This window comes from Oryctolagus cuniculus, chromosome 2, assembly GCF_051225735.1.
Source record: "Oryctolagus cuniculus isolate XC-2025 breed Fujian yellow rabbit chromosome 2, ASM5122573v1, whole genome shotgun sequence".
NCBI lineage: Eukaryota > Metazoa > Chordata > Mammalia > Lagomorpha > Leporidae > Oryctolagus > Oryctolagus cuniculus.
Genome location: NC_142868.1, coordinates 159400692 through 159413531, shown reverse-complemented (window position 1 = coordinate 159413531; position 12840 = coordinate 159400692). Strand labels below are relative to the sequence as shown.

Below are 12840 nucleotides of genomic sequence, written 5' to 3'. Positions count from 1 at the left end.
TATTCATTGCCACCCTTGGATGCAAAGTCCTCTCAGTCCTTACTAGCTGTTGGAAAAATGTGATTCAATTTCAGCTTTCCTCTAATGAAAGAAAAAGTTGGAAGGTGGATTTGAGAACAAAACTTTATGTTGAAGCATTCTATGTATTTGCTAATTCACTACCCAGCCACAGAAGCCACATAGAATTTCAGACATCTTGGCGAAGCAGAGAATCTGGGACATCACTGAGCCAAGTTGCTTTACAACAGAGGAAGAAAATTGAAGCAGTGTCTGGAAGATGACATCATCTGCATTAGAACTGTTGACATTTTTTCACATTTGGTTGAAATTCATGGAAGAATCAATAGTGATTTTAACATTCAACAAGATAAAAATACTGATGCTTCTTAGGACTGCCAGTATCTGATTTTAATCTTATTTGCACACTGACACCATCAAAGAATGCTGTTGTGAGCCCTTCCCACCTTCCTTTCTTTTGTAAACAGCAAATTGACATCTTTGTAATAAAAGGTTTGTTTATTTATTATTTGCTTAGCAAAATTTTGTCCTCTGTACACTGATGAAGCGGCTGCGATACTTGGCAAGGCGTAGTTCTGCTGCTTCTCTGCAGAAAGTCTGGCTGTCTGTTTCAGCAGACGTGGCATGCATTAGTGCTCAGACACAGCCAATAATTCTAAAAGAAGTCTCGTCGGCCGACATAAAATTCAAATACATTAGAGCCATGGTTTTGAATTATTGTCTTCCTAAGACATTTATCAAAAAATGTGGGCAAAATGTTAAATTCTTTATGCAGAATTTTTCTGGCTTTCCAGAGGACAATGTGTGAAGCCCTTGCTTAATCCTTGGGGATGACGTTTACTATCTTGGAGAGCGAACAAAGCCCTCTCATAACAGGCTGATCAAGAGGAGTCATTGATGATCTATGTAGCAGGTGTTTGGCTATGTGAGAGACTTGAATCTTTTTGTTCCTGATCTTGCAGCATCGACTATGGATGTTGCTGCAAACCTACTGGCTCTTTTGGTTACAGTACTGCTCTGAGATTGGAGACAGGGAATCGTGCACTTTCCAATGCTTGTTGGAAATGCTTTCTAAGAAAGAAGTTAAGAAAAACAAAACACTGATATTGAACCTGTATTTGTAATCATCTCTCGAAGTAAAGAGGTCTTCACTAATTTAAGGAAAATCACATGATACTACATGAATTCAATGAGAAGAGTTGTGGAATCTTTATTAGCTTAAATTTATCTGGCAAAGCAGCAAAGGAACTCTGATTCATTTTGCAACAAAAGATCTTGTGATTTAAGGTTTTTCAGTTCTTGTTATTAAAATGAGAAGTCAACTTTGCTATGTAGGTCCAGGACTAAATCTGTAAAAAAAAAAAATTCACCCTTTTTAAGTGTACAGTATTAGCTTTTTTTTTTTTTTTTTTTTAAAGATTTATTTATCTATTTGAGAGGCAGAGTTGCAGATAGAGGGAGCAACAGAGAGAGAGAGAGGTCTTCCTTCTGCTGGTTCACTCCCCAAATGACCACAATGGCTAGAGCTGGGCTGATCCGAAGCCAGGACCCAAAAACCTCTTCTGGGTCTACCATGTGGGGGCCGGGGTCCAAGGACTTGGACCATCATCAGGGAGCTGGATCGGAAGTGGAGCAGCAGGATTTGAACTGGTGTCCACATGGGATGCTGATACCACATGCAGAGACTTAAGTACTATGCTACAGTGCTGGCCCCACAGTATTAGTTTTGACAAACACAGTAAATTATATACAACTACCACAACTGAGATAGAGAACATTTCTACAGCCCCCAAGTTTCCTCATTGTCTTTGTAGACAGTACTCCACTTGTATCCCCCGTCCCTAGCCATCACTGATATTTTCTTTTGGTACACATTTACCTTTCTCAGACTTTCAGGCAAATACAACTATGCAGTATTTAGCTTTTGTATAAGGTATTTGGGATTCATTCATATTGTTGCATGTATCAGTATGTTTCATTATGTGAATGGACCACAGTTTGCTTACCAGTTGGACATTTGGGTTGTTAGTACTTTTTGGCTTTTGTGAATAAAGACCCGGAAAATATTTATATGCAGGGTGTGTACGTGTGCATGTACATGTGTACCCTTTTTGAGTAGCTACCTATGAGTGAGATTGTTCGATCATATGATATGTGTCTATGAGAAACTGTCAAACTCATTTCTAATGTAACTATTTCAACCAGCATATGGGGTAGATTTTGTTTTTGTTCCAAAACCATATAAGATTTGTAGTTGCCTCACACTTTGCTGTTTGACACTGTCTTTTAGAGAGCACTTTGTGATTTTGATGAACTCCAGTGTATTACTTTTATGTATCTTACCTAACGAAGGTTGAAAACATTTTTTTCTAATTTTTTTTTGTGTAACTATTTCACAGTTGCAGGCTTGACACTTAGGTCTGCGGTCTATTCTGGATTCCTTTTTGTATTTGGTGCAAGGTTAGGATGTAGGTTCATTGGTTTTTTTATTTGCTTGTTTGTTTTTCATATGAGTGGTTGTTTTAGCCTTAGCTGTTAAAGACTGTTCAGTGTTTATTGAGTTGTCTAAAACATGTTAAGTATGTAAAGCAGTTCATCTTTAATGAACGTCAGTCACTATCTGTATTGATTTATTTCTGGACATTCATTTTGTTTCAGTAATCTGTATTTTTTTTAATAAGGAAACAAAATTAAAATTTTTTTATTTGAAAGGCAGAGGAAGAGACAGACAGAAACAGAAATCTTCCATGTGCTGCTGCTTACCCTAACTGCCTGCAACATCCAGGGCTCGGCCAGGCTGAAGTCAGGAGCCTGGAACTCAACCTGGATCCCCCATGTGGGTGGCAGGGACTCAAATACTTGAGCCATTTTTTTTATTTTTATTTGCCACCTCCCAGGATGCAAATTAGCAGGAAGTTGGATCAGAAGGTAGAAGAGCTGGAACTTGAGTCAGGCATGCTGATAGGGATTTGGTATCCCAAATGTCAATTTAACTGCTGAGCCAGTTGCCTAACCCTACTTCCTGCCTCCCCTCCCTGATCTCCATCACACACACACACACACACACACACACACAGATACACACATTGGCTTGCATTTCTTTTCACAAGTACTACCCTGTCTTGATTGTGGTAGGTTCATAGGAAGTCTGGACATTAAGAAAGTGTGAGTCTCAAATTTGTTCTTCATTTTCAAAATTGTTGCTCTTAAGGTCACTTTGTGTTTCCATGTAGCTGTTGGAATGAGCTTGTCATTTTCTAAAAGAAGTTGCTAGGATTTGAGTTGTGTTGAATCTAGATGAAATATTGAGTCTTTGGCTTTTTCACTAATATTTTCTAGTTTTCATCATACACATATTGCATATATTCTGTTATATTTTTAGGTACATAGTTCATGGTTTTGCGTGCCATTTTAAATGGTGCTTTAAAAACATAAAACATCTTTATGCTATTTTAAACTTCATTTGCATTGTTTTTAAGATACTTTTTTAAAAGGTTGGATTATTAAAGAAAAACCATAAACATTTCTGAGGTACTTGAAATATATTCCCAGAATATTTCCAAAAGAGATTGTGCCAGTTGTGGTATCAATGTTGCTACCAGTACTCTGTCAGTTTCACCATTTACTTGACAGTATGTTATCACCATTGATTTTTCCTGTTCTATTTTTACCATGTGATAAAAAATATATAGCATAAGCATTTGTCATTTTAACCATTTTTAGCTGTATAGGTCAGTGAGGTAAGTACATTCACACTGTGCAGCCATTTCCACCACTTATCTCTCGAAATTTTTCATCTTCCCAAGCTCAGACTCCCTGCTCATTAAACAAAATTCTCCCTTTCTCACTTGCCCCAGTACCTGGCAGCCGTCATTCTATTTTCTGTCACTTTGAGTTTGACTACCTTGTGTAAGTGGAATGAGACAGTATTTGCCCTTTAGGACCTTTTCATTTAGTGTGATGTCTTCAAGGTTCATATATCTTGTAGCATGTGTCAAAATTTTCCTCTCTTTTGAGGCTGAGTAATAACCCATTGTATGTCTATACCACAGTTTTTCTTTTTTTAAATTCTTTGTCTGTCTATGGACACTTCAGGGTTGTTTCTACTTTTTGACTACTGAGAATAATGCGTCTATAAATATGATGCATGAATATCTCTGAGTTCCTGTTTTCTTTTGGCTATACAAGTACATTCAGAAGTGGAAGTTCACATGGCAGTTCTAGTTTATTTTATTAGAAACTGCCATACTGCTTTCCACAGAGGCTGTACCATTTTACATTCCCACCAGCAGTGCACAAAGATTCCAATTTTTCCACATCTATGCCAAGACGTATTTTCTGATTTTTTTCAAAAAATTGCTGTTCTAATAGATTTTAAGTTGTGTTTCAGGGTATTGACAGGCATTTACTATTGTTTAACATCTTTTTATGAACCTACTGGCCATTCATATCTCATTTTTGGAGAAATATCTAATCAGCTCATTTGTGCATTCATTGGACTTTTATTTTTTTGTGGTTGAAGTGTAGTTCTTAATATATTGAAATATTAACATGATTTACAAGTCATTTTCATTCCATGGGTTGCCTTTCCACTCTGTTGAGAGTGTCTTTTGAAGCACGAAAGTTTATAATTTTGACAAATCTATTTTTTCTGTTACTTTTTTCCCCTTTTGTTGCCTATACTTTTTGATGTCATAGTCAAGAAATCACTGTGAAATCCAGTCATGGAGGTTTCCCCCTGAATTTTCTTCTAACAGTTTTACAGTTTAGCGCTTCTGTTTAGTCTTTTGATCTGTTTTGAGTTAGATTTTGTATATAGTATATACATAAAGGTCCAGCTTAGTTCTTTGCATGTGGATACTAGTTTTCCCAGCAGTATTGGTTAACTATCAATTCCCGCGTTGAATGGTCTTGACCATATATATGACAGTTTATTTCTGGGGTCTATGTTACATTGGTCTGTATGTCTGCTTTTGGGCCAGTACTATACTGTTTTCTTTTCTTTTCTTTTCTTTTCTTTTCTTTTCTTTTTTTTTTTTTTTCCCCTTTTTGACAGGCAGAGTAGACAGTGAGAGAGACAGAGAGAAAGGTCTTCCTTTTGCCATTGGTTCACCCTCTAATGGCACCGTGCTGATCCGATGGCAGGAGCCAGGTACTTATCCTGGTCTCCCATGGGGTGCAGGGCCCAAGCACTTGGGCCATCCTCCACTGCACTCCCAGGCCATAGCAGAGAGCTGGCCTGGAAGAGGGGCAACCGGGACAGAATCCGGCGCCCCGACCGGGACTAGAACCCGGTGTGCCAGCGCCGCAAGGCGGAGGATTAGCCTATTGAGCCACGGCGCCGGCTATACTGTTTTCATTATTGTAGTTTTATAGTTTTGAAATTGGGAAGTGTAAGACCTCTGCTTAATTTTTCTTTTACAAAATTGTTTTTTTTTTTAATTTTTTTATTTTTTTGACAGGCAGAGTGGACAGTTGGGGTCCCTTGAAACTTTGTATAAATTTTAGCATGTATTTTTCCATTTCTGTAAATACTCTTGGAATTTTGATAGGAATTGCATGAGCTATTTAGATGGTTCTGGGTGGTATTGACATCTTATGGGTATTAAGTCTTCTAATGAACTTGGTATGTCTTTTTATTTATGTCTTTAATTTCTTATGGCAACATTTTGTAGTTTTCAGTATCAAGTCTTTTGCCTCCTTGTAAGTGTTGTCTTCTTTTCAATGCTAATGTAAAGGAAATTGTTTTCCTAATTTCAGTTTTAGGTTAATTGTTGATGTATAGAAATGTGACTATATTTTGTGTATTAATTTTATATCCTATAAATTTGCAGAATTGATTTATTCTAGACTTTGTGTATGTCTGTAAAATCTTGAGGGTTTTCTACATATGAAATCATGTAATCTGTGAATAGCAATAATTTTACTATTTTACTTCCAATTTGGAGGTTTTTTTTTCCTGCCTACTTGTTCTAACTAGAACTTATAGTACTGTGGTGAATAGAAGTGTTCAAAGCAGACATCCTTGCTGTATTTCTAATGTTAGAGAAAAGCTTCAAAGATTTCAGTGTTACATATGATTGCTTTTTGAACCATTCTTTCATCACAGGGATAAGTTTCATTTGTTCATGGTGTGGATTCCTTATAATGTACTGTTGAATTTTCTTAGTAGTTTTTTGTTGAGGATTTTTGCATTATTACTCATCAGGGATGTTGGTTTGTAGTTTTTCTTGTAATGTTTTTGCCTAGGTTTGGAATTAGGGTAATGCTGGCCTAGTAAAATGAGTTTGGAGGTGATCATTTCTCTTCAGTTTTTCAGGAGAGTGTGAGGAGGATCAGTGGTTTTTTTTGACAGGCAGAGTGGACAGTGAGAGAGAGAGACAGAGAGAAAGGTCTTCCTTTGCCGTTGGTTCACCCTCCAATGGCCGCCGAGGCCGGCGCGCTGCGGCCGGCGCACCACGCTGATCTGATGGCAGGAGCCAGGAGCCAGGTGCTTTTCCTGGTCTCCCATGGGGTGCAGGGCCCAAGCACCTGGGCCATCCTCCACTGCACTCCCTGGCCACAGCAGAGGGCTGGCCTGGAAGAGGGGCAACCGGGACAGAATCCGGCGCCCCGACCGGGACTAGAACCCGGTGTGCCGGCGCCGCTAGGCGGAGGATTAGCCTAGTGAGCCACGGCGCTGGCCGGATCAGTGTTCTTTTAAAAATGTTTGATACAGTTCTCCAGTGAAGCTGTCTGGTTCTGGGTTTTTATTTGTAGGGAGGTTTTTGATTGCTAATTCAGTTGCCTTACTAGTTAGATTACCTGTCCAGATTTTTGTTTCTTCATGATTTATTGTTAGTAGTTTGTCTTTCCAGGGTTTTCTCCATTTCATCTAAGTTATACATTTTGTTGCATACAAGTGTTTGTAGTATTCTCTTTTGAATTTTTTTTAAAAGATTCTTAAAATTTATTTGAAAGAGTTAGGAGGTGAGGGGCCAGCACTGTGACACAGCAGGTTAACGCCCTGGCCTGGGGTGCCAGCATCCCATATGGGCACTGGTTTGAGACCCAGCTGCTCCACTTCCATTCCAGTTTTCTGCTGTGGCCTAAGAAAGCAGTGGAAGATGGCCCAAGTCCTTGGGGCCCTGTACCCGCGTGGGAGACCCGGAGGAAGCTCCTGGCACAGCTCTGGCCATTACGGCCAATTGGGGAGTGAACCATCGGATGAAGGACCTCTCTGTGTCTCTCTGCCTCTCCTCTATCTGTGTAGCTCTGACTTTCAAATAAATAAGTAAATCTTAAAATTAGGAGGTCAGAGAGAGAGGGATCTTCGATTTGTTCCCCAAATGTCTGCAACAGCCAGCACTGGGCCAGGATGGTCAGGAGCTTCTTCTTGGTCTCCCACATGGGTGCAGGGTCTCAAGCTCTTGGGCCATCTTCCACTGTTTCCCAGGCACATTAGCAGGGAGCTGGATCAGAAGTGGAGCAGCGGAGTGTTTAACTGATGCCCATATGTGATGCCAGCTTCACAGGTGGAAGCGAAACCTGCTACACAATAATACAGGCCCTTGTATTATTATTTTTTTAAGATTTACTTACTTTGGATCTGGATGAATTGTTTTTCTCTTGCTGCTATAGGTGATACTGGTCTAAAACATCACTTTCTAAATTATTGATGCCATAAACACACAAATTGGAGTTTTCTAAATTGACCTTATATCCTGTGACTTTGTGAAGCCCAGTGTTTAGTTTTGGTAGTTATTTTTTATAGTTCTTGGCATTGTGTTAGGTAGGCAATCATCTGTTTTTGGGATTAGAATAAATTTATTTCTTCCAAGTCAATATTTTTTTTTCTTGCCTCTTGCACTGATTAAGAACTACAGTAGAAAATTAAAAAGGAGTTCTGACAGCAGATATCTTGCCTTTGATCTTACGGTAAAGCATTTAGTCTTTCATCATTAAGTATTTTTATATTATTCATTTTTAAAGCAGAAATAGATATCTTCCATTCGCTGGTTCACTCCACAAATGGCTGAAATGGCCAGGGTTGGGCCAGGCTGCAGCCAGGAGCCAGGAGCTTATTCCTGGTCTCCCATGTGGGTGCAGGGGCCTAGGTACTTGGGCCATCTTCCACTGCTTTCCCAGTAACATTATCAGGGAGCTGGATCAGGCGTGTCGCAGCCAGGACTGAACTAACACCTGCATGGTATGCTGGCTCTGCAGACAAAGGCTTAACCGTCTATGCCGCAGCACTGGCTCCATTGTTAAGCACTGTGTTAGCAATAGGTTTTTCTATAGATGTGGTTCATCAGCTAGAGAAAATTTGTTTTAACATACTCTGCAAAGGGTTTTTTAAAATCATGAACTGCTGTTGAATGTTTAATTATTCTTAAAAAATTTAAAAATATTTAATTGGCACATAAAATTATATGTGTTTATAGGGTACCATGTAATGTTTTGGTACATGGATATATTGTATAATGTCTAATTTGTGTATACATTTATATCATAAAATATTTAACATTTATGTTGAAAATATTCAAAATCCTTTCTTCTAGTCTTTTGGGGAAAAATATGCAGAACATGATTAATATCTAATAGTCACCCCACTGTGCAATAGAACACTAAACTTTTCATTCCTGTCTAAGTATTAGCACCTATTAATCAACCTTTTTCCAACTCCCTCTCCTCGTTCCCTCTGTATCCTTTAGCAACTATTAAGAGATCCTGTGGTTTTAGTCACGCTGTGCTTGCCTCAGTTCACTTAACATGATCACCTCCAGTTCCATTCATGTTGTTGCAAAGAACAAGATGTCATCTTTTTATTTATTTTTTTAGTAACTGGATAGTATTCCATTGTGCATTTGTACCACATTTTCTTTGTCCACTCATCAGTTGATGGACATTGTGAATAGTGCTACAAGAAACATGGGAGTACAGATGTCTCTTTGATAGAATGATTTCATTTACTTTGGATATATACTACTAGTGGGATTGCTAGTTAATATGGTACTTCTATTTTTTAATTTTATGATGGACCTCCATATTCTTTTCCACAATGGCTGTACTAAATTCTTATCTCACCAATACATGCAAGTGTTTCCTTTTTCCCACAACCTCACCAACACTTGTTACTTTTTGTCTTTCTGGTCACAGTGTAACTGGAGTGATTTGATATTTCATTATGGTTTTTGTTTGCAATTTCCTAATGATCTGTGCTCAGCATTTTTTCATATATCTGTTGATTATATGTCTTCCTCTGAGAAATATGTTTGGATCTACTGCCCATTTTTAAATTGGCTTCTTTTTTGATACTGAGTTGTTTGAGTATTCTGGTTATTAACCTACCTTGTCAGACATCTAGTGGAAAATATTTTCTCCCATTTTTTAGGATGTTTTTTTCATTCTGTTGGTTGTTTCCTTTGCTTTGAATAAGCTTTTTTGATGAAATTCCATTTGTCTAATTTTACTTTTTTTTTTTTTGCAGTGCTTTTGGTGTCTAATTTAAAAAAATTCTTGCTTATTCCAATATCCTGAAGATTTCCCCTGTTTTCTTCTATTAGCTTCAGAGTTTCAAATCTTCCATTTAGGCATTTGATGCATTTGGAGTTGATTTTTATACATAGTGAGAAAATTCTGCATTTGGATGTATAATTCTCCTAGCACTGTTTATTGAAGAGACTGTCCTTTTTTTTTTTTTTTTTTTTTTTTTTTTTTGACAGGTAGAGTGGACTTGAGAGAGAGACAGAGAGAAAGGTCTTCCTTTTTGCCGTTGGTTCACTCTCCAATGGCTGTCGTGGCCAGCGCGCTGTGACCGGCGCATAGCGCTGATCCGAAGGCAGGAGCCAGGTGCTTCTCCTGGTCTCCCATGTGGGTGCAGGGCCCAAGGACTTGGGCCATCCTCCACTGCACTCCCTGGCCACAGCAGAGAGCTGGCCTGGAAGAGGGGCAACCGGGGACTGTCCTTTCTCTAAAGCATATTCTTTTTTTTTTTTTTTTGACAAGCAGAGTGGACAGTGAGAAAGAGAAAGGTCTTCCTTTTTCTGTTGGTTCACCCCTCAATGGCTGCTGTGGCCGGTGCACCATGCCGATCCAAAGCCAGGAGCCAGGTGCTTCTCCTGGTCTCCCATGTGGGTGCAGGGCCCAAGCACCTGGGCCATCCTCCACTGCACTCCCCAACCACAGCAGAGAGCTGGACAGGAAGAGGAGCGACCGGGACAGAATCCGGCGCCCCAAATGGGACTAGAACCTGGGGTGCCGGTGCCGCAGGCGGAGGATTAGCCTATTGAGCTGTGGCGCTGGCCATCAAGACATTTTTTTTTTAAAAAGCTTACTTATGTGTTTGAAAGAGTTACAATGAGAAATAGAGGTGGGGAGAGAGATTTTTCCATCCTCTGGGTCACTTCTTATGATGGCCACAATGGCCAGGGCTGGGCCAGGCTGAAGCCAGAAGCTTTTTCCAGGTCTCCCATGTGGGTAACAAGGGCCCATGCACTTAGGCCATCTTCTGCTGCTTCTCTCAGGCCCTTAGTAGAGAGCTGGATTGGAAGTGCAGTAGCTGGAACACGAACCAGCACCCATTTGGGATGCTGGCAATGCAGGTGGCAGCTCAGTGCCAGCCCCAAGAAAAATTTTAATCTTAATTTCTTCCTTGTTCCATTATTCAGGAGTAAATTGTTTAATTTCCGTGTATCTATTTTCTAAAGTCTTTTGTTGTTTCTAATTTCATTACACTTGTCATCTGAAAAGGTATTAAGCATGGTTTCTACTCTTTAAAATATGTTGAGACATATTTTGTGTCCTATTATATGGACTACATTGTTGGGAAGATTGTGTATTCTGCATCTGTTAGATGGGACATTGTGTAGATGTCTGTTAGCTCCAGTTGCTCGAGGATATGATTTAATCTTCTGTCTCTTGATTTTCTCTCTGGAAATCTGGATGAGTTCCTTCTTTTTTTTTTTTTTTTTAAAGATTTAACTGATATTCTGTATATAAAGAGAATCGAAAATGAATCTTGATGTGAATGGAAGGGGAGAGGGAGTGGGAAACGGGAGGGTTGCGGGTGGGAGGGACGTTATGGGGGGGAAACGATTGTAATCCATAAGCTGTACTTTGGAAATTTATATTCATTAAATAAAAGTTTAAAAAGAAAGAAAAAGAAAAAAAAAGATTTATTTATTTGAAAGATAGAGTTACAGAAAGAGGTAGAGGCAGAAAGAGGTCTTCCATCCACTGGTTCACTCCCAAAATGGGTGCAACTGCTGGAGCTGAGCCAATCCAAAGCTAGGAACCAGGAGCTTCTTTCGGATCTCTCACGTGGGTGCAGGGTCCCAAGCAGTTGGGCCATCTACCACTGCTTTCCCAGATGCGTTAACAGGGAGCTGGATCTTAAGTGGAGCAGCTGGGGCTCAAATTGGTGCCCATATAGGATACTAGCACTGCAGGCTGGGGTTTTAACCTGCTCTGCCATAGTGCCAGCCCCGAATCTGGTTTCTGAAAGGGAATGTTACAGTCCCCTACTGTTAGAGTATTGGAGTCTGTCTCTCTTTTAGATCTAATATTTGCTCTATGTATTTGGGTGCTCTGATATCATATGTATATACAAGTGTTATTTCCTCTGCCTAATTGACCCTTTATTCTGGTATAATGACCTTCTTTGTTTCTTTTTATTTAAAATATTTTTTAATTTTATTTTTTTATTTAAAATATTTTATCTGATATTAGTGTGGCTACTCTTCTCTCTTTTGAGTTTGCATGGAATTCCTTGTTCCATCCTTTTACTTTCAGTCCATGTGTGTCCTTATAGTGATGTTAGTTTGTTAAAAGCAGCATATGATTGGGTCTTATTTTATTTACTCATTCAGTCTCTCTACATCTCTTGCAGAATTTATTCCACTTACAGTAAAGATAGTTATTGATAGGTACATGCTAACTATTGCCATTTTGATACTTGTTTTCTAATTTCACCGTAGTTTTTTTCTTTCTCCCTCTCTTATAATCTTCCCTTGTGGTTAACTGATTTTTTTTTTTTTTAGTACTGTGCTTTGATTGCTTTTTATTTTTGGTAAGCCTGTTATATTTTTGCTTTGTAGTTACCATAAGGCTTACAAAAAACATTTTGTTATAAAAAACTAATTTGAAAAGACAGCCATTTGATATTGATAAAAATATAGGAAAAGGGAAAAATAGTTAAAACATAATAATAATTTTATACTTATAGTCCATCAACCATTTTGAATATTTGATGTGCCATTTTATCTCTGTGTATTGCATGTCTATGAACCTATTTATGTCACTGTTTTTAATTTTTTGGTCTTTATTAAAGATGTGTGTGGTTTAGGCACAATGTTTAATATTAAAATACTATGAATTTATAGTCTTACCTGTGAGTTTTCTTCTTTTTGATTATTTATTTTTACTTGTTTGCATCGCTATTAGTTTTAAGTACTGCCTTTAGCGGTTCTTGTAAGACAGGTCTAGTGGTGACAAATTATTTCACTTTTTGTTTGGTAATCTCTTTTGTTTCTCCCTCAGGTAGAGGAAAGCTTTGCTATGTATAGTATTCTTGGCTAGCAGAATTTTTTCTTCAGTACTGTAAAAGTCTCATCCCATTCCCTATTGGCCTGTAAGGTTGTATTTGAGAAGTCTGCACATAACCTGTTTGTGTATTATGTGTTTCTTTTCTCCTGCAGCTTTGAGAATCTTCTGTCTTTAATCTTGAAGAGCTGTATTATAATATGTCTTGGGGTAGACTTTGTCAAGTAGAATCTAGTTGATGATCTTTTTATTAAAAATTTTTATTTAAGTTTTACAAGTTTCATGTATTTCATATATACA

General features: G+C 38.5%; 1 protein-coding gene across 2 annotated transcripts in view; it reads left to right on the top strand.

The window, feature by feature from the left end:
* The window catches only part of GTF2A1L (general transcription factor IIA subunit 1 like), a 70792-nt gene that overhangs the window by 29211 nt on the left and 28741 nt on the right, over positions 1 to 12840 (top strand). Inside the window, exon 7 of one of the 2 annotated variants that reach the window (XM_089324772.1) lies at positions 167 to 345. Coding sequence (XP_089180898.1) covers positions 167 to 262 — 96 coding nt within the window. The 3' untranslated portion in view covers positions 263 to 345. 2 annotated transcript variants of the gene reach the window in all.